Source organism: Silurus aristotelis (genome assembly GCF_946808225.1).
Source record: "Silurus aristotelis genome assembly, chromosome: 25".
Classification (NCBI taxonomy): Eukaryota; Metazoa; Chordata; class Actinopteri; order Siluriformes; family Siluridae; genus Silurus; species Silurus aristotelis.
In genome coordinates this window covers 18565267-18585648 of record NC_139598.1, presented here as the reverse complement: position 1 = coordinate 18585648, position 20382 = coordinate 18565267, and the positions used below count along the sequence as shown (strand labels likewise).

Genomic DNA, 20382 nt, shown 5'->3' with positions numbered 1-20382 from the left:
TTCACGTGCACTGTTGGGCTGCAGCGTCGATGAAGACCATCATGAAGAAAAGCACTGAGATAGATAGAATCCTTTAATGATATTATGATTTTTCATTTTAAATCTGCACACAACATGCGTAACACTTAAAAACGCATTATCAGCAAAAAAAACCGCGCCGTTCGCTTTACCTCAGAGACGCTTCTGCTTCCTGCTTCCTGCGTTCTCTTCCTCTTCCGCTTCTTTACTCGCCACTTTATCACAATAACCCAATAATCCTTCATCACAAAGCAAATCGTTTGATGTTATTTTTTAGTCGTGTTGCGTTTGAACACTGGATCGCTCGATTATTGCGCACTTTGTTTCTAGTTTGCGCTGACTCCTCCCCCTTTTGGCCCCGCCTCTGTAGCATAGTTTGAGCACTTTTGAGTTTCTTGATAAAATCGTTTATTCCTATACGTGGTCATGAAGCTCGCTTGCTGGGTTTGGGGTAAAAAGCCTTCAGCACTGTGTGTAGAAAACGTTCTGGTGTACGTCATGTTTACACGTGTGTGTGAGGACGTTATTATGAAGACATTACTATGGGTTTTTTTTTTTTTTTCCTTTTCATTTAACAAAACGTACTACAGAATAAAATCAAATGATGGAGCCAAAATGACCGACTACCTACAGAAGAACCCCGACGCTAAGAATAAGAAGAATAAGAAGAATTAGTGTACAGCACTGCTCTGTGCAGCAGAACGCATTCCCAGTCGAACGCCGCGAGCCGACGCGTTCCAGCTCCACGCTTTTCTTCATATTGAGGAACGATACACTGAATGGTTTTTCCCTCCCTCACTGCGTTCGTCTCCACACGCCGACCCGCTGAACGCTTTCGCAACCGGTTTGGTTTTTGGGTCAGTGGATATTACGTGTTTTTTCCCCTCTTTTTTTCTGAGAGTGAACTGGTCACAAACCTGAAATGGATTTTGGGGCTTATTATTATTATTATTATTAATAACTATCATTTTTTTTTCTTTTTTTAAATATTGTATTTAATTTATTTTCAGTTATGCACAATTGAAGTTTATGATCTGTTATGGCTGTTTCAGAACATGATTGTACATTAAAATTTCTACAAATCTTTAACAAGAGCTCAGTGTTTCGTGGTTTCAGTTTCCAGGTTTGTTTGTCTGGAATCTTGGAGTTTTGTTCATTTCTTTGTCATTTCCTGTCCCCCAAATCCCCTAGTTTATGAAGTGTGTTCACTTTGAAATCAGAATCTTTGTCTGAAATGCTCAAACTCCGCCTCCTTCAGACGTCGCGCAGTCGAGTGACATCCGGGTCACGGCACCATGACCTCGAGCTGCAGGTGAAACACTACTGAATCCCACAGTGAATCTGTTTATTCAGCGTTTACAGGAGACCCACATGGATTTGTACTCGTTTATTTATCTGTTCGTGTGCACTGGATGGACAGAGAGGGTTTTAAAGAACAAGAAGGAGGGAGACAAAAACGATGAATGTAATAAATGAGTGAAGTGATAAAACGTCCTCAGTTTAGACCAAACACACCTCTGTCCCTCCACAGCACTGAGGAACTCTGGAATCTGATTGGACAGAGGGGGTTTGGTTCATTTTCCTATAAGAGCAGCTCTGATAGTAGGTCTAATACATTATCGTTTCCATAGTAACAGGATAAAAGCAGGGGCTGTAGAGACGGCAATTAATAAACGTGTGATTGTTGATGTGAAGTTTTTTTACGAGAAGAGATGTGTAATGGAAAGAGTTTCCAGGGTCTGAGGTAAAGCTGTAAACTTTTGAATCCTATTCTAAGCGAGAGAATAAAGAGACACTGGAGAGGAACGAGTGATTATAGTGACAACAGGAACATTTTATTAAAGCTTTTTGAATTTTAGCATCATTATAAATGTACATGTTTTTTACTCTAGTCAGAAAGAGTAAAAAATACCTGTTTTTGAGGAAAAAAAACCTTTTATTTGTTAGAATAAACAGCATGATGTAAATAGAAAAATTCCGTCAGCAATCTGAGACCAGGTTTAAAATATCTGACTTTAATTTGATTTTATTAGAGAAAAGTCACAATTCCATAAACACTGGGCATGAAAACACAACTGCAGATAAAATTACATTTTTAACAATAAAAATTAATTCACGTTCACGTGATGAATTTTCTCGCTGCACCTGAGAAACGTGACAAACACTGACGTGTGAAGACATTCAACAATAATCTGATTTTAGGAGACACAAATCCCACCGTTTGTTTTTACACGTGAGACTGTGCGCTGCACGGAGAGCGCTAGATTATATTTATTATTCGTAACAGATTTATTAATGTATATATTCATATTTATTTTATTCAACACATTTTCATGATTCAGCACTGGTTTTATTTTTGTAATAAACTTCAGTAATATAATGTTTTTCTAGTATCTATTTTAAAAACTATTGGTTGATTAATGGGTTACCGGCGACTACGATACAAACTAGCTATCGCTCGACCTCTAGTTGTTAATGCTGCTTAATTATTTGTTAGATTCATTAGACAACCGCATGCATGAGTAAGTAAATATTTTGATTTCAATAGCAATTAATATGAAGAACGTCATTATGATAGTAATACTGTTCTTTTAATAGGTGATGTATCTCCTGTAAAGTGACGCTCATGTGTCTGTACGCTGCAGAACAAAATAATAAACTAATTTAGCATTAGGAGCCAAAATACCTTCACGCCATCCCGGAGCATTTTCTGTTACAGACCCCACTAAAGAAAGGAAATATTATGTGGCCCTCACAGGAAAAAATTTTAATTTGTTTAATAACTTTAATGAATAAGTGCATTGTTTGAATACTTTACTGAAATTTCCCCTGATCCTGCTTGGTAGAGCTGGATTTCCTATTTCTACATTTGGTTTTGTGTCTGACTCGTTCGCTGCAGGTTTTCTCCAGCAAATTGTCATCCATCATGGACTGGGGCTCATCCTCATCTTCGTCCATGAGATGTGTAAAATTTCTGCTCAGTTCGTCCACAGGCACCTCTGTGATCCACGTCCTGGTCCTCATCTTCATGACAAAGTCGTCGTCCAGTTCGTGCTCCACTGCGGCCTGCAGGTTTCTGTAAAGCGCGATAGCGACGGGAGCTCCGGCGAGAAAAGACTCGGGTTCGATGCCTCGTTTAAGCTCATGGGCTGCACCGTGCACCAAGGTACCGCAGTACAACCTGAAAAAAAACACACAAAAGTCCAACAATTTCAGCGTGTTGTGTATCATGAACATGCTGCCAGCCTCAGGATTGTGTTGTGTTGTATTTTGGCCACTAGAGGTCTTCATTGTTCCCATGTAATATTCCTAACGGTATGTTTATGAGTATAATTATTGCCCCCTGTGTGCCTCCTGTCCGCACTCTAAGATATTCTTTTCACAGATTTGGCCCCTGCTCCAGTTTCTACACTTCCTGAGCTGGAGACCCCGCCCTGACAGGTATAACAGATATAACCTAAAATGATGTTCCTGAAACGTCTCTGTGAATAAGACTTGGTCTCCACCCAGGTATGACTAAGAACACAGAGGAGAACCTTCAGCATGGGCATGGGCCTGTGAAAACAGGAAGTGAGTGTACCAGGCTAACTCCGGCTCCGGTACCGGATGATTCAGGAGCTGGTTCAGGGTGTAGCTGTCTTTCAGACACGACTGCCACTGACTGTAGGCGTGAGCCAGTTCCAGGTCCACACACTTCTTACCCTTCCGACTCTGCAGCTTTTTAAACCTCGCCATCACGGGTTGGAGCTCTGCAAAGCAGGAAAACACAACAATCACACGACTCATCAGATCATATCTTTAAGTCTTTAAAAGCTCTGTCTTTACAGCTCTGACTCGAGACATTTCAGTCTTTAAATTTCTGACTCGAGACATTTCAGTCTTTACAGCTCTGACTCTAATTCACATCATTGATATATTTGTGTTTCTATGTTTTCTCTCACCTTGCTCAGCCTGCAGCTCTCTGCTCAGGTGACCGTAGACCAGGCCGGTCAGTAAAGCCCAGAACATTTCTGCTCTCGGCTCAGGCGTCGCGTGTTTAATCCAGTAACACGTGACGTACACGGCAAGCTGCAGACCTTCAGGGACTTGGAGTGAAGCAGTGATCAAAGACACACCAAGAGCCTCCAACACGACCTGCAGACGCAAATGCTGCGGTGCCTGGAACAGAAAACCGTCACTCGCAAGAAACCAGAACATCATCATTCCTTGTAGTAAAACATTGTATTTATCGTAAAAAGAGATGATTATTTTGCTATAACAGCATAAGAAGCCCCCAGCTCTACCTCCCACAGTGAGTCCAGGTGAAGGTTCGTTGCTACACATTGTAGTAAAACTGCTGGAACCATGGAGCTGGTCAGCTTAGTTCCCGTCCTGTCGAACTCCTCCACACTGTGTTCCAGTTCCTCTCCAGAAGACCTGCTATGTTCAGCGACTTTCTGCCTCCTGGTACACAGCAGGACCCCGTACTTCACCTGTCGTATCGGCCGAGACGTCTGGCTGCTGCTGCTGCTGCTCGGCCCAAAATCCTCCACCTGGAAGTTTAACATGACCCTCTGCAGTGTCAGGATTTCAATGACAGTGGATGCCAGCTTGCCTTCTGCCAGAGGTTTCAGACTCCAGTCAGGCAGGTTCTCTAAAGGGCCTGGGCCTGATCTTGCCTGAGGTTCTCCACTTATAAAGAACTGGGCTATGGAGCTGGGATTGAGCTGGTACACTGGCATTCCATGATTTATTGCAGTGTTTAGATTTTCTGATTCCCGGTTCCCCAGAGGGCTGAGGAGAGCATCAATGGCTTCTTTCGGGTTTGGGAAACGTGATAACCACATGAGTAAACCATCGATCTGGGTGGTTCCTTCAGGTCTAGTTGAGAACTTTGAGAAGTTTGGGAGTGCCCTCGCGTCCAGTTTGGTGTAGTCATTGCCCAAGATGATGGCAAAAAGTGGAAGAAGTTGTTTATTCATGCGATTAAAAGCGCTGCAGAGGTTCTTAAAACCAAACCACTTGGAAATTATGAATTTTTTGGCAGTAAATTTATGGCTCACTTTCCGCCACTGGAAATGATCGAAGGGCAGATATCCACCTCGGTTGCTGAAGATGTAGAAGTCGCTGTCGTTGGACAGAACTGGACAGTTCCACTCATTGGCCAACGCGGCCGCTTCCCAATCTGCTTCTGCCAGACACTGAATAAAGGGAACGCCGAGTTTCCTGAGGATCTGCTTGAACACATTTTTCATGAGAATTGGAATCATTTCCCCTGAACCTCCCTTGGACAAGCGGTTGGCTCGTCTAATTTTATTTTGGCATCCCTTCTTCAGGGTGTCAAATTTAATGCCGCTCACGTCGTCCCCTCCATCGATCACCACGTACGGCTGAATATCACACATCCGGAGATTTCTAAAAAACTGAGTAACCATTGTGTCGAATTTGCTGTAATCTCCACCGTGAGCTTGGTCTATGTGAGACCTGAAGTAAAGAGAGTAGTACAGACTGGATCCATCGATGATCAGTTTGCTTTCTCTGAAGCTGCATGTCTTCAGGAAGTCCCTGTTGTTCTCAATGTAGCTGTGAAGACCTCGGACTCCCATAATGAGCAAAATCTGGTTCCTGGAATGACAGTAAGAGTGTGTGTGAGTGTGTGTGTGTGTGCATATAAACATTTAAACACAGATTATTGCAATGACGAAAAAGCAGCAAACAGACTCACCTGCGTGTGAAGATCTTGTCTTCAGTGTCTTCACCAAGTCTTCTGAACTCCTAATGAAGGTTTACTTCTGCAAAGTTACTTTTGCACGAGCTCCGGCTGCGTCCCAAACCGACCATTTTGCGTCTGAACTGCTCCCATACAGGAGTCGATTTGAACCTTCCATCTAGTAGACTAGTTTTTGATTTGGGACACAGCCCGGATGATCGCTCGATGTCTCAACACGCAGACAAACAGTTGAAGAATCGAAACTCAGAGCCGAAGAACGGAAACCTATTCAACAAAAACAAACCAAGACAAATAACTGTAATAAAATCTATCATCCTCGTGCACACGTCTTCTGGACATGTTAATAATGTTATTATATTTACATAATACACATGATCATTTATTATTATTATTATTATTATTATTATTATTATTATTATTATTGCGCAATTATTTTATTATATTCCATCGCGACAGTAAATGCGTGTTATTTTCCGACTGCAAAGTTCATTTGATTTGTAAGGTCTATTTTTTTCCTTTCATTTCTAATAATAATAATAATAATAATAATAATAATAATAATAATAATTATTACTACTACATGAACTTAATTTAAGTAATAATACAGAATATAATATAATAATAATAATAATGTAAAATATATAATAAAACGTTTATGATGCTTGTCAACAATGAAGTTCAAGACAAATTTTACAGGCCCCAATAAAAACCCAAACAGTAAAACAGTTTTTATTATTATTATTATTATTATTATTATTATTATTATTATTATTATTATTATTATTATTATTATATGACGTAACATTTTCAGAACTGGGTTGTATGTGTTAGTGTGTCTACTGCGCCCCTGGTGGATTAATGTATGTATAACATGTAATTTAATGGCGTTGTATTTAAGTTGTTTAGGAGATTTTATAGCGTCACATTGACTTTATCTGAGCAAAATTTTTAAGACTTGTTTATTGTTTACATTACTGCATCAAATACTACATTAAGAAAGGAAATATAAATTGGAGAGAAACGATGAAAACGTTTTCGAACGTGTATTTTAGAGTTCATGGCGTCATAAACTGATAACCCGGAAGTGTAAAATGCAGGTGCTCCTGAACGCAGCTCGTGTTGACGCGCAGCCGCCGGTGCTCGGTGTTTGCTAGGCTAGGCTAGGCTAGGCTAGGCTAGGCTAGGACAGCACAGCACAGGACAGGACAGGACAGGACAGGACATGACATGACATGCTAGGCTGTTAGCATTGAGCTGATTAGCGGTGTTTTGAGTGTTAGATGAAGAAAGAAGAGGCAGAGCTCTGGGAGAGAAGCAGCTCCTGGAAGAAATGTTTGGTTCCGAATAAATCCGTGGAATCTTTGTGAAAGGTACAAATTATTTTAAACAGCAGCGAGAATTAAACCGGTATAAACTTTATATTACATTTTACACACAAGTATAAACTGTATAAAAGTCTTAGAATAAAAATATTAATCAAAACCAGCAGCTCAATAATTCGATTTAACTTTACAGTTTGGAGCTGCGTGTCGGTAAGAGTCTGGCGATACGATACAGTACGATACGAGACCGTTTGCTTGTACGTCCTGTCACTGTTTAAGTTCAGTGATCAGAAGACTGAACTCCAGCTCACATTTATATTCCACTTCAAATGAAACAACTGCCACAAATCAATATTTACGATTTTGAGAATCGATACAGTATCAATAAACTAAATATCGTGATGCTCACGTGTATCAATATTTTCTTACACTCCTAGTCAGAGAGCAGCTATATGTGTGTGTGTGTGTGTGTGATGAATATATTTATATTTAAAGAAGATGAAGATGCTGAAGATGAAAACAGCACTGAAATGTGCCTCGCACTGAATCCGGAGCAGTTATTTTGTGTTTTGTAGGAGAGATGGAGAACTACAGGAAAGCCGGGGTGGTGGAGGAGCCGAGTCTCTGCCCGTTTTCTGAACTCCTCCATGACGGGACGCCGGTGGTCCGTGTTCGAGACGGAAGCAAAATCCGTAACCTGATGCGTTTCGCTCAGAGCCGCATGGAGAGCCGAGCGGAGAAAGTGTCAGAGATCGGAGGAGGTGTAGAGGAAACGGAGGCGGATCCGAGCGCGGAATCGCAAGCGTGCCGTCAGATCGTGTTCACAGGCGTCGGGCCGAGCGTCTCCAAGGCCATCACGTGCGTGGAGATCATGAAGCGGCGTGCGGGAGGTCTGCACCAGGTCACGCGGCTGGTCTTCAGCTCGCTGCAGGAGACGTGGGAGCCGCTGGAGCCGAGCGCCGGACTCGACCCCATCACCGTGACCCGGAACACCCCCACCATATGGGTTCTGCTCTCCAAGGACCCGCTGGACTCCAACACGGCCGGCTATCAGGCGCCCGGGAGATTCGACGCGCTGTGGACGCAGGCCGCCGCTAAAGAGGAGCACGAGAACCGCAGGAGGAAGAATGGAGGAAGAGGAGGAGGAAGAGGAAAAGGAGCACGCAGACAGGCGCCACACCCCCGAGACGAGGGGAAAAAATCAGCACACGCACCAGGAACGCGATGACACTACCACCACCAGGCTTCACCAAAACCACGACCAGCCAATCAGAAACAAGTTTACACATCACCACGGTAACTAATAACTTAATTTCCAGCCGTCAGAAAGCTCGAGCTGGAGAACTTACATCTGATACGCAGAGCTACGCTGAGTATCATCATCTCTAAACTCAAACTCAATCAGCTGTGATTTCATTATCAGGATTAACTCCATTTAAGCTCCGCCCCTTCGTACAGCAACTTCATGAACTGCGTATAAGAATGTTTTTGAGTTTTTTTTTTTATATATATTATTTTGGATATTTGAGTTTTTCTTTATTGAGTTTATTAAAAAGGAAAGAAAAAAAATCTGCTTTAAAAAAAGAAAAAGATGAAATAATTGTAATATTTTTCTCTCGCTGCATGCGGTGGTGATGATTTCAGAATAAAGAAATGTGAATGTTTAAATGTGTTGATTTGTGTGGAAAATATTCTCATTTTTATGAGAAATAAAAGATCACTGCAGAATAATTTTTCTTTATATTTTAGACTTTTTAATGTAAATTTCTGGGAGATTTGATTAAAAGCAGAGCGATTCGGACTCATGACTGAAATGATTCGCCCTGAAATGATTCTTCCCTGATTCAGTTTAATGAAGAACAAAAGTATATTTCTGATTATTTTATGCAACACAAACGTGTGTAACTCTGTGTTTGATGATAACGATGACGATGATGATGAAGGTGGTTCTGTGAGTTTGTAGAAAATTCACTTTTTCACTGTGGCACATTTGAACTTTGACTCTTTGAAAGATATTTTCTATATAATTTCCTCCATAAGGTTTCGTTTATTTCTGATCTGAAAAACAGAGTCGTTTTCAATCTTCTAACAGAACTGATTCCTTTAGGCGATACGAGTGAGTCCAGGATCAAACCTGTCCAGGTGGTGACAGATTATATAAAAAAAAAAAATAGGCGTGCTTTGTTTGGGAGAGAAAGTACGCAATCTCCTTGTTTCTTAAATCTGTGGATTTCATGCAAACGTGTGAAAATTTGGGAAGTTTGAAAGTCAAATATGTGCATTTGTGAGCTGGAGGAAGGACACGCACACCACCTTCTTACTCAGTCTGGAGGATCAGGGTGTGTTACGGCTGCACTGGCAGGTACAGGCTTTTCTTCTTCTTTTTATCTTCATATTTTAATCAGGTTTAAAGGTGTTCCTCAGGGGTATGACTCGGGTCCTGTTTCATTTTATTTTAAAAAGTGTTTTAGAAGATATTTAAATGGTATAAATGGACAGTTAAAATGTTTAGGGCTGTTTCCAATGCAAGAGTGCAGATTACAATCTGAGTAATGGAATTGAGATGAATAAGTGTTAAATAGGTTCTAAAGTAATCGGTTTCCTGTATTTTGTGATCTCGGATTTAAACCCTCAGTGTAGTGTGTATAGTGTGTGGTTTATCTACTGGTGTAGAACATCTAAAAAACAAATGAAATGAATAATAGACCTGTATATAAATCTCCCGATTCCATATTTCTGTCAGATTTATAGGATATTCTAATCCTGTACATGTATTAAAGGGCTTTTGCTCTGTTTGTGTATAAAGTACCATTAAATATTTAATAATGATGTAAACAGGTTTATTATCTCCGATTCTCAGAGCAGTGATTTGTGTAAAGATCTCAGCAAAGCCAAGTTCACACTTTTAGTAATTCGATCAGAGTCGAATGCAAAACACACCGAGGCTGAGATTCGGAGAAATCTGCCAAAGATCAGCAGAGTTTTGTTTAAAAGTTTAAACTCATGATTGTGGGTGATTTTTGTTCTGTACATTTTACATAAAACATGCTGAGGTTCATGATGAAACAAATTCACGTCAATAAGAACCAAAATATGATCATATTTAAACACATTACCTTTTTCTTTTTCACCAAGTTTAACCAAATGTGACTGATCATTTAAAACAGACAGACAGACAAACAGACAGACAGACAGACAGACAGACAAACAGACAAACAGACAGACAGACAGACAAACAGACAGACAGACAGACAGACAGACAAACAGACAAACAGACAGACAAACAGACAGACAGACAGACAGACAAACAGACAAACAGACAGACAGTAAAAAGTATATTAGAAGCAATTTACATTATAGAATATGGAATATAACAAATACAGATGTAAAGTAAATAAAGAAGAAACAGATGCAGTGATGGTGTAGTGTTTTGTGCACACACAAAACTGTTTATTCACTTGATTATACTTTTTAAAAATGTCGATAATTTTGAATAAATTTGTGATCATTTTACTAGACATTCTATTTCCTAGAACTATTACATCATCTATAACTCAATGTCTCTGTTTATTTAGTTTTTGTAGGTGAAAGTTTCTGATGCAATAAACCAGTGAGGAAAAAAAAACAATCAGCCTTAAAACCAAACGCACAAAAAAAATTGAATTCCAGGTGAAAAAAAAAACAGAGCCATTCATGCAAGAAAATGCAAAACACTCTGCCATTTACAAATTTGCAACACACGCACACGCACACACACGCACACGCACACGCACACTTGCACACAGGCAAATTCAACCTGTGACTTCACCTTCAGCTAGTTTCAGGTGGAACTCTTTTAGGAGGATAAGAACTTTAATTAGTTAACAAACGTTTAAAGAAGCAGATTTTCAGAGTGTAGCTAGAGATATCCATGTGTTCATTCAGGCATCATTAGATAATTAAGAAAGGACTGAACCCAGAGACCTTTTTGATTTATAGAACATTTAAAGGCTCCCCAGAGAGAACCAAAGAACACTGAAGGGTTCCAAATACTTTAAGCCACGAGAGAGTTCCTATCAGGGGTTCCTCTATTATAACAAAGAGTTCTTCTTGGAACCTGTTCTGATTTTTCATAGGGTTCTACCTGGGACCAAAAAAAATACATTTTACATTCTACATTCATTATTTTTAGGAATTTTAGGTTTTTTCAAAGGTTCCTCATGTAGTACTTCTGATAGAAGAATGTTTATCTGTTGACCTCTTCATGGAACCTTTAAGAGTTCCTCAAGAGAATTAATAGATCATATAATAGTTTCAAATAAAAATGATAATGCAATAAAAAATTTAAATGTTAGTTAAATGATAAGTAAAAGAAATGTGTAGAACCTGTGTGAGTTTCTGTCTCGTTCTGCAGCTCAGAAGATCTCCAGAGTCCAGAGTTGAACCAATCCGAGCCATGAGAAGGTCTCGGGTCTCCACCATGTTGCCCTTCATACTTTTTATGTCGATATTATGCCAAGGTAGGGTCATGTGTGTGATGTGGTTCTGAATTAGCAGTCCTGACACTGTAGAAGATGTAAAAACGTATAACGGAGTGTGTTTGATTTGACCAGGTCACGCTGTTGACTACGGCACCGAATTTGTCACGGCATTTCCAGAGAACCTCGCTTACTACTTTCCAGCTCAGCCGTTCTTCCAGCTGAGGATCACCACCTTCCTCCCTAGCACCAATGTTGAGATCACGTTCAACGGCACAAATATTAACCAGTCAACCATCAACCCTGCTCAGGTGTATCTCGTGAATATTCCGAACCCTGAGGTGTTTGAATTAGGACAGACCATGAAGGTTGTCAGAGTCGTCAGCGACAAGAACATCTTCGTACTTTCTATCAGCAGGCGAGGAGACAGCACACAGTCTAACGTCGTCCCACCTACAGCCAACCTCGGAACGAACTATGTGGTCCCGTCCCCTAATTACACCGAGTTTGCTGTTCAGCTGAACAACTATAACGCGAACGTGTTCACCGGCTCTACTGACATACCCCTGGATTACAATTTCAGGCTGATCATTATTAATGCAGAGCAGGTAAACAACAGCATAACGGTGACAGAAAAAACTCCGACCGGAGATGTCGATACTCTGATCACCCTGACCTCTTTACAGCTGATCCAGTTTACGAGCGACAGGATCTGGTTTAAAGTCTCATCTGTCGGAAAAGTGGCCGTGATCATCACCAATCCGTGTATCGACACACAGAATTGCAGGTGTAACTTGGTTGCGCATCAGCTGCGTCCTATTGAGTTACTGGGAAATGACTTTATCTTCCCTCCCTATAACACCACCCTCACGCGCCTCTTTGTATCCGCGGCCGACACCGTCAGTGTCAACTCTGGCTCAGAAAGCAGAACTGTTGCTCCTGGTTCCATTGAACTGCTTCCCTTTTTACCAGGTCTAGACACGGGAGCCTCGAGTCTCACCACGTCACTCCCAGCATCAGTAATAGCAATCATTCCTGGCCTCCTTATCGATATTATCCCCAAAACCATGTTTTCTGGCTGCTACTTGGTTCACACCATTGTTCAGAGCCAGGCGAGGGCTTTAATCATAGTAGAAACGGCGCAAAAAGGCAGTGTCATGATCGGCGCCACTCCACTCACTGGGGCATCCTTTAACGATTCCAGTGCTTCAGGGTACTCATGGACCATTTACAGCCTGAGTAATTGTAAGTCATGCGTCATTTGGCATCCTACCTCACGTATTGCCGTGTATGTCTTTGAGAATTCGGCGTCTGGGGTGACTTTTGGAGGTCCTGCAATTTCTGTAAACAACGAGCCAGGTAAAGTCCTACACACACACACACACCCACACCCACCCCCACCCAAACACACAAATAAATCAGAGGTTATAACAGGGGTATAAATAAAAAAGGAAATAAATATGAATATGTAAATTAGTAAATGTAATTATCTAATTAAAATTTTAGAAATAATAAACATAATATGGCAGTCTGTAGAGGACAGGGGGGTATGGAGAAGGATAATCCGCTGTGGCGACCCCTAATGGGAGCAGCCGAAAGAAGAAGAAGGAGAAGAAGAAGAAGAAGAAGAAGAAGAAGAAGGAGAAGAAGAAGAAGAAAAAGAAGATATATGCAGCACGCAGTTTTACCTGTAAAAAAAACCCAGCACGTGGCGTCAGTGTTTCGCCTCTAGAGGCCGCTCTCGTAAAGACAGTGGACCAGAAGCCGGAAAAACTATTGTTATGGATTTTTGCCGATAGTTCCAGCGTTCAACTATTGGTGCCCCCACCTCAATTAGTAACTAAAGGACATTTTAGTTTGCAAGCCAACATTTATTATCGAATACAGATATGATACATGTAAAACATATATTTAAAATAAGAAATTCTTAATATTTTTCTTCCATTGTTCAGAGGGCTCTTGCAAATGTGGGGGTTTAGGGACCTTAGTTGTGGGGGACCCCTGGTATAATGTCCTAATAGTGCAATTAAAGTGTGTTTGTGTGTTTTGCCTCCCCAGACCCTAATGGTTGTGTTGTGGTTCCCGTGCCGTATGAGCTTTCTAACAGCACGATGAGCTGGCAGCAGTCTCGTTCTTACTGCACATCCAAAGGCATGGTGCTGGCGAGTCCCAACCTCAACTTCACACAGAACAAAATGGCTGGTACACTGAACAACATGAATGTGGAAGGTTTTGCGTGGCTCGGCCTGCGGCGCAGCCTCATAACCTCAGAGTGGTTATGGGAAACATCCACCAGCTTCACCTTCGCCAACTGGGACGGCAACAACAACCAGCCAGCGGGTGGCCTGTGCGTGTCCATGATAATGGAACCCAGTGGGAATTTTACATGGAGCACCGTGCGCTGCTGCTCACCCATGTTGCCCCTGTGTGCTGGAGATATGGTGATCCTCAGAACCGTTAATGACTGGAGTTAGACGGTTTAGTCGAGCACCACCTCCTCTGGGCTTAACCACAAACCTGTCAATCATCCAGTTACCTACAGAAGATAAAATCATTCTTACTTAATTTAATTTTCCATTGTTAAAGCCAACTTACGAGTTTATTGAACACAAGCTGATAATCGGCTCCTGTAACCTGCATCACCTGCTTTCATTTGCTTCAAACTTATGGACCATTGAACTTGCATAACATCCATGTTAATGCTAATCACACAACATTCCTTATATGTTGTCTTATTAGCATAGTGCCTGGCTAATCAATTATTTTAACAATCATATATAATAGAAATGTAAAGATGGTAACATAATCGCTACTGTAGCTACTGAGGCTAACATCTACCAACAGCTAATTCCACTTCAACAGATTCTGTGTGTTCATGACCAATTCTGATTAGGCAAAGCAAATGAATCAGACTATCTGCTATAATAGTAATATAATATAATATAATAAAAAAAAAAACAACAACAAAAAAAAACTAAATATTTTTTCAACTTACTGAATTTTCATAACAATTATTAAAGCATATTACATGCTAATAGATACTTAGCTTTACCTTTAATTCTGTAAATATATATCCTTTACAAATTATTAATTAAAATGCAATGTATATGTAGATGTAATGTGTAGCAGATTAGATCATTATAGTAGCTGTAACTTATACTCATGTCCTCAACTGTCCCAAATGTCTCGAACAGATATGTATGCTGTAATAAAGATTAATAAAGATATAATAGAATCATAAATAATTGTGTGTTTTTTTTTTTTAGCACATTCAACTAAAACATGAATTTTATGCAGTACCTTCATTATATAGTTTAAAAAGTAAAATTGTTAAAATGGTTGTAATTTATTTGTTCAAATGCAGCAGAGGAAAAAAACTAATCAAAATTATAGAGTTTGATGAATTCAGGGTCAAGTGATGTACAGTACTAATAATCAAGTGTAACTTGCGTAACGACGCCCTCTACAGGATGCACAGGGTGATACAACGCGGGACAGAACCACGTGTTATAATGAGGTGTGTAGATTATGTATGGAATTTGTGACGCATGCAGAGGTGGCAAAAGTACACAATCCTGTGTGTTAAAAATAGACATTTCGAGTTTTCTATACATATATGTATTATGTCTGTGAGGCAAATATTCACTGAGATTCAGGTTGTTTTATTTGTGTGTCTGTGAAGAGAGATGACAGAGATGGCAGAGAGCGCCCCCTGTCTGTTTTCATTATTTAACAAAAGCACAGCGTTTTGTTGTTATTATGAGTGTGTGCAAATAAAAGTAGATCCTTTACAGATTCGAATGATGTATTTCTCTTATCTGCAGGATCAAAATATACCGCTTAAGTTTCGCCGTTATGAGGAAAAAATGCCACAAAATGCACCGCCGCGTTTGACCATGAAAACGGTGCAGTGAGAAGATAAAATATTGATGATGTCACCAAGTAGATTAAAACTAAAGTAATGAGTCTGATTTGAAAATGTAAGAAGTAAAAAGTACAAATATTTGTGTAATCATTTAATGAGTAGAAGTGAAAAGTTGTCTGAAAAATAATTAGTGAACTAAAATATAGAAAATCTTACTAGAAAATTCTACTCAAGTACAGTAACAGAGTATTTGTACTTCGTTACTTCTCCTCTGCACACATGTTAATGGAGAATAAAAGAAATTCTACAGAAAATAGAAATATAATTAGCACAGTTTTGTTCTTTTAGGAGACCTAAATAAAGAATAAGAGTTCAGGAAATATTTATTTTAAAACATCAATAACGACCAAAAACTTATTGAGATTTAATAAATGATAATGAGAACCACATGTAAATCAATCCTAAAGGGATGCAGCTAAAAAGCATCTGATTGGTTTAATGAAATCTCACTGCACATCAAAGCCATATTTGTTTGGAAAACTGTGTATTAAAAGTAAAAAACATCATTCATTTGAATGATCCTGATTTTTGGACCCAACCTGACTTTTAATAAATAAAACTCCCAAACCTCCCAGGAAGAGAAGCATCTTCAGAGCTAACGCTAACCCGAGCAGCAGTGGTACGGTTAGAGTGTCATGACGGGTGTTGTTGATCTGGGACGTTTCTGGACTCGGGGGCAGGATGTAGACCGTAGCCTGGTCGTTGCCGAGAGGGTTGGAGGCAGTGCAAGTGTACTGCCCTCCTGGTTGGATGTCCAGGAGCTGGCTGGTGGTTTTGTGGCGATCTGGAGCTTCCTGAGATCGCGGGGCGGCTTCGTTAACTGCATCGAGAACTTCATCTAAACCGGTCCACTGGACATCAGGTAGCGGAGACCCCTGAACCTGACATAGGGCTTTTAGACGTGTGTCTGCGCTGCCCCCTATGGACAAGCTTAAGATCCGGGGTGGAGCTGGAGGTAAACAAACCAAGCAATAAAACCTGAAGCAGAGATTTACGTCTGATAATTAATAAAAAAATCTGTGGTGTTCTAGTACCTTCCACTCGGAGCCGTGTTCCCATTTTGTTCTCGTAGTTGGCGTGCAGTTGATCAGGCAGCTCCACGCCGCAGTAGTAGCGTCCACTGTCCTGCAGGCCAGTGCTGCTGATGCGCAAAGTCAGGTCGTGTTCTCTGTGGTTTCCCTCCAGTCGGTACCGCTGGTCCTGGTCCGGTCCGGTCTCACACTGCTGGCTGCCGTTCAGACTGGAGCAGCGGAAGAGCACGGTGCTGGTGCGGGCGTGGCCCAGACGCCACACCACGTTCATAGAGGAGTGCAGGGTGTGTGTAGGGTGTGTGAAAGAGCAGGGCAGCACTGCAGGGTAGCCCTCGATGGTTCGCACCTCAGGGGAAACCTGTATGGTCCACGTGTCGTCATAGGCTGATGAAGCTGCGACGAAAGAAAAGGAAACACGCTAATCAAACATGCTAATAATGAATCAGGATCGAACTGCAAAACAACAGCAGTAAAGACACAATTCTGTCTAATATTCATCACACAATTTAGTGCTGCACAAAAACATTTCTAAAACAAAAGAAAACAAAGAATGGTGTAAAAAAAATGCTAATGCTCATGTTGCTAATCAGGATTAGCTGTAGATTTATTATGTAACTGTTCAGTGCACAAAGAATTCACACAAAAACCTTCATCTTTCTTTCTTTTATAACAAACCAGGATCAGATACATTACTGTAAAGATTATTGAATGTTCCTGAACTTTCTTATGATGAATAATTGTTGGTAATAGTCTGTGATGGCTAATCGTTAGTAATGTTGTCATGGTTATTAATGGTTTGCATTTGTTAGTAATATTTTTTAATGGTATTAATGGTTTATGATGGATCGTTATGTAAGTAAAGTTAAATCCTCATGCTTTATCACGGGGTTTAAGCGTTTGAAGGATCTGATGGTGATGACTTTTGTGATATTTATTCACTAAAACTAGCATGGATGTATTTCCAGATAAAAATAGGTCTCGGATTATTTCTTTATGAAAAAAGGATTGTAATAGAAACCATTAAGCCAATTATCATTGGGAAAATACTGTTTTTTTTCCACTAAATCAGCTGGTTCAGCATTTCTTGGCAGGTATTTTTTTCAATCCACACAATCAGCTCTCAATGGTGGGAATAAAAATCGTTCTTACCTGAGAATCGGATCAGGAACAGCATGAGCGTCAAGCGTCGATTGTCCATGGTGGAGCTTCACGGTTCCTCTAGCAGATGGAAAACAAGTGTTGGGTCTTTAAACATAGACGATGAACATGTCTGACTCATGATCACACGACCCACATCCCAACTTCACACTGAGCAAATCCTCAGTACAGAGATTTTACATTTGACTTTTTTACCAATAAACTATTAGTGTGTTATGGATTTATGGTTGTGTTTGTGTAATATCTGATATGTATGTGTTTTTTTAATTATTCCTGAAGGTCCATGAAACACTGCTGGAACTAGCCTGCTTTATAGATGTTCTAAAGATTTAAATGTACCTAGAAATGAATATAAAGTATGAGATTTTTTTCTTTTATGACATTAAGATTTTATAATATAATATTATATTAAGAATTTGTGTAGCTGCAGTGTATGAGGAATAAACACCTCTCACAGCCATGCTGTCACTTTTATAGATTATTTATTGATAGATTATTTGACAGATCAATAAACTGATTGACAGAACAATAAACAGACATAAACAGCTGGATGTTTGACGCTTCTCCCCCTTTGTGTGTTTCCTATTTTCAAACCGACTTCTTTTCTGTAGATTTGTTTCTTCCTGTTTATAGCGATCAACTCATACACTGTCACCATGACAACAACACAATGCCCCAAACACAGGAGGGAAAAGGATTCTGTTGCTTTTCTTTTCACTTTATTTTTCTTGCTAATAAGACAAATGAAAAATGCAATCAGCACTTTAATGCAAAAAGAAGTACTTTAAATACACAACTATCATTATATTTATATCATATAAGAATTATTTGTTAAAATATAGTTTTGTGACCAAAAAAATTAAATAAATAAATATACTGCATATATATGAGGGTGAATCCTCTCATGGTCATGTCACGCCTTCATCCTGTGCTTCTACACCATATCACGTGTGTAACTGGAACCATTTCAGATCTAACGATCTCTTTATATTGACCTACTACTATAAATATTTATCTTAAAGCCTGTAGGATTATGTGTAGATTCCTTAATGTTTGCTGTGGATCCGTCCTCTGACTTGACTCTGTTTATTGCACTATAAATCCAGTGTGGAGTTTTTTACATTCTGCTTCCTCCCTCTGATTCCAGTGTTTTAGAGATGTAGTGAACTGTACATTAATACACTACATGTACATTCTTAAACACAGACGTCTGGATTTCACACGCTCGTTACACGAGCTCTAAGCTCCAGCTGTCTGAATCTATTCTGAGTGAAATTCCGGCTGTAATTTAAAGTCCTTTATAATGAGGATCATGTCGAGTGACTGAACCTGACATGTGGGTTTGTGACTACAGGGTTTTTGTGCTGCTGTTATTTGGTGAATTGAAGAATCTCTGGGGTCAATGGTTTGGAACAAAGGACAGGAATTTATGACTTTTTTCCCAGTTTCTCTGTAATATGATTGTTTATATCAAAAGAGACTTTTTAGACTGATGATAACATTTTAGACTGATGATGGAGTTTTAGACTGATGGAGTTTTAGACTGATGATGGAGTTTTAGACTGATGATGGAGTTTTAGACTAATGGAGTTTTAGACTGATGATGGAGTTTTAGACTAATGGAGTTTTCGACTGATGGTGGAGTTTTAGACTGATGGAGTTTTCGACTGATGATGGAGTTTTAGACTAATGGAGTTTTAGGCTGATGATGTAGTTTTAGACTAATGGAGTTTTAGACTGATGGTGGAGTTTTAGACTGATGGAGTTTTAGACTGATGATGGGGTTTTAGACTAATGGAGTTTTAGGCTGATGATGGAGTTTTAGACTAATGGAGTTTTAGACTGATGGTGGAGTTTTAGACTGATGGAGTTTTAGGCTGATGGTGGAGTTTTAGACTAATGGAGTTTTAGGTTGATGATGGAGTTTTAGACTAATGGAGTTTTAGACTGATGGTGGAGTTTTAGACTGATTGAGTTTTAGGCTGATGGTGGAGTTTTAGACTAATGGAGTTTTAGGTTGATGATGGAGTTTTAGACTAATAGAGTTTTAGACTGATGGTGGAGTTTTAGACTGATTGAGTTTTAGGCTGATGGTGGAGTTTTAGACTAATGGAGTTTTAGGTTGATGATGGAGTTTTAGACTGATGGAGTTTTAGACTGATGATGGAGTTTTAGACTGATGGAGTTTTAGACTGATGATGGAGTTTTAGACTGATGGAGTTTTAGACTGATGATGGAGTTTTAGACTGATGGAGTTTTAGACTGATGATGGAGTTTTAGACTGATTGAGTTTTAGGCTGATAATGGAGTTTTAGACTGATGGAGTTTTAGACTGATGATGGAGTTTTAGACTGATGGAGTTTTAGACTGATTGAGTTTTAGGCTGATGATGGAGTTTTAGACTGATGATGGAGTTTTAGACTGATGGAGTTTTAGACTGATGGAGTTTTAGACTGATGATGGAGTTTTAGACTGATGGAGTTTTAGACTGATGATGGAGTTTTAGGCTGATGATGGAGTTTTAGACTGATGATGGAGTTTTAGACTGATTGAGTTTTAGGCTGATGATGGAGTTTTAGACTGATGATGGAGTTTTAGACTGATGGAGTTTTAGACTGATGATGGAGTTTTAGACTGATTGAGTTTTAGGCTGATGATGGAGTTTTAGACTGATGATGGAGTTTTAGACTGATTGAGTTTTAGGCTGATGGTTCAAACTATTCGAATTTACCATCATATATTACCATTTTATGTTCGATAT

At 39.8% G+C, this 20382-nt stretch overlaps 5 protein-coding genes across 7 annotated transcripts in view; 3 read left to right on the top strand and 2 right to left on the bottom strand.

Moving 5' to 3' along the window:
* atp2c1 (ATPase secretory pathway Ca2+ transporting 1) overlaps window positions 1-1110 on the top strand; it is a 23360-nt gene extending 22250 nt beyond the window's left edge. For both annotated transcript variants that reach the window (XM_083529207.1, XM_083529208.1), the window contains exon 27: window positions 1-1110. This exon is cut by the window's left edge and continues 929 nt beyond it. The gene's annotated coding sequence lies outside the window, so the exon portion shown is untranslated.
* A 1290-nt stretch (window positions 1111-2400) lies between these two features.
* On the bottom strand, window positions 2401-5987 carry aste1a (asteroid homolog 1a). Its single transcript, XM_083529209.1, has 5 exons — window positions 5723-5987; window positions 4302-5622; window positions 3960-4176; window positions 3599-3767; window positions 2401-3199 (listed from the first exon to the last, which is right to left on the bottom strand). Exons 2-5 carry the CDS (start codon window positions 5601-5603, stop codon window positions 2833-2835), a joined length of 2055 nt encoding a protein of 684 aa, XP_083385335.1. The 5' UTR covers window positions 5604-5622; window positions 5723-5987; the 3' UTR covers window positions 2401-2832.
* A 917-nt stretch (window positions 5988-6904) lies between these two features.
* Window positions 6905-8778, top strand: rpp25l (ribonuclease P/MRP 25 subunit-like). Of its 2 annotated transcripts, none has more exons than XM_083529217.1 (2): window positions 6905-7098; window positions 7626-8778. In XM_083529217.1, the coding sequence occupies exon 2, from the start codon at window positions 7631-7633 to the stop codon at window positions 8276-8278; it is 648 nt and encodes a 215-aa protein (XP_083385343.1). In that variant the 5' UTR covers window positions 6905-7098; window positions 7626-7630; the 3' UTR covers window positions 8279-8778. The 2 variants fall into 2 exon arrangements, with proteins under 2 accessions (XP_083385343.1, XP_083385342.1); XM_083529216.1 differs by having other exon boundaries at window positions 7608-8778.
* A 269-nt stretch (window positions 8779-9047) lies between these two features.
* On the top strand, window positions 9048-14408 carry LOC310719468 (uncharacterized protein). The gene is made up of 4 exons (XM_083529210.1): window positions 9048-9412; window positions 11444-11549; window positions 11643-12866; window positions 13566-14408. The coding sequence occupies exons 2-4, from the start codon at window positions 11486-11488 to the stop codon at window positions 13979-13981; spliced, it is 1704 nt and encodes a 567-aa protein (XP_083385336.1). The 5' UTR covers window positions 9048-9412; window positions 11444-11485; the 3' UTR covers window positions 13982-14408.
* Window positions 14409-15725: 1317 nt separating this feature from the next.
* Window positions 15726-17749, bottom strand: LOC310720084 (sialic acid-binding Ig-like lectin 15). Its single transcript, XM_083530410.1, has 3 exons — window positions 17613-17749; window positions 16467-16856; window positions 15726-16381 (listed from the first exon to the last, which is right to left on the bottom strand). Exons 1-3 carry the CDS (start codon window positions 17659-17661, stop codon window positions 15936-15938), a joined length of 885 nt encoding a protein of 294 aa, XP_083386536.1. The 5' UTR covers window positions 17662-17749; the 3' UTR covers window positions 15726-15935.
* Window positions 17750-20382: the final 2633 nt, after the last annotated feature.

Coding starts and splice junctions, on each gene's coding strand:
- LOC310720084 (XM_083530410.1), bottom strand. CDS start 17,661: ATGGACAATCGACGCTTGACGCTCATGCTGTTCCTGATCCGATTCTCA. Junction 16,857..17,612: donor GTTCCTGATCCGATTCTCAG/GTAAGAACGATT, acceptor CTTTCGTCGCAG/CTTCATCAGCCTATGACGAC. Junction 16,382..16,466: donor AACACGGCTCCGAGTGGAAG/GTACTAGAACAC, acceptor GTTTACCTCCAG/CTCCACCCCGGATCTTAAGC.
- LOC310719468 (XM_083529210.1), top strand. CDS start 11,486: ATGAGAAGGTCTCGGGTCTCCACCATGTTGCCCTTCATACTTTTTATG. Junction 11,550..11,642: donor TATGTCGATATTATGCCAAG/GTAGGGTCATGT, acceptor TGATTTGACCAG/GTCACGCTGTTGACTACGGC. Junction 12,867..13,565: donor TTCTGTAAACAACGAGCCAG/GTAAAGTCCTAC, acceptor TTGCCTCCCCAG/ACCCTAATGGTTGTGTTGTG.
- rpp25l (XM_083529217.1), top strand. CDS start 7,631: ATGGAGAACTACAGGAAAGCCGGGGTGGTGGAGGAGCCGAGTCTCTGC.
- aste1a (XM_083529209.1), bottom strand. CDS start 5,603: ATGGGAGTCCGAGGTCTTCACAGCTACATTGAGAACAACAGGGACTTC. Junction 4,177..4,301: donor ACCTGGACTCACTGTGGGAG/GTAGAGCTGGGG, acceptor TTTCTGTTCCAG/GCACCGCAGCATTTGCGTCT. Junction 3,200..3,598: donor CCGGAGCCGGAGTTAGCCTG/GTACACTCACTT, acceptor GTTTTTTTTCAG/GTTGTACTGCGGTACCTTGG.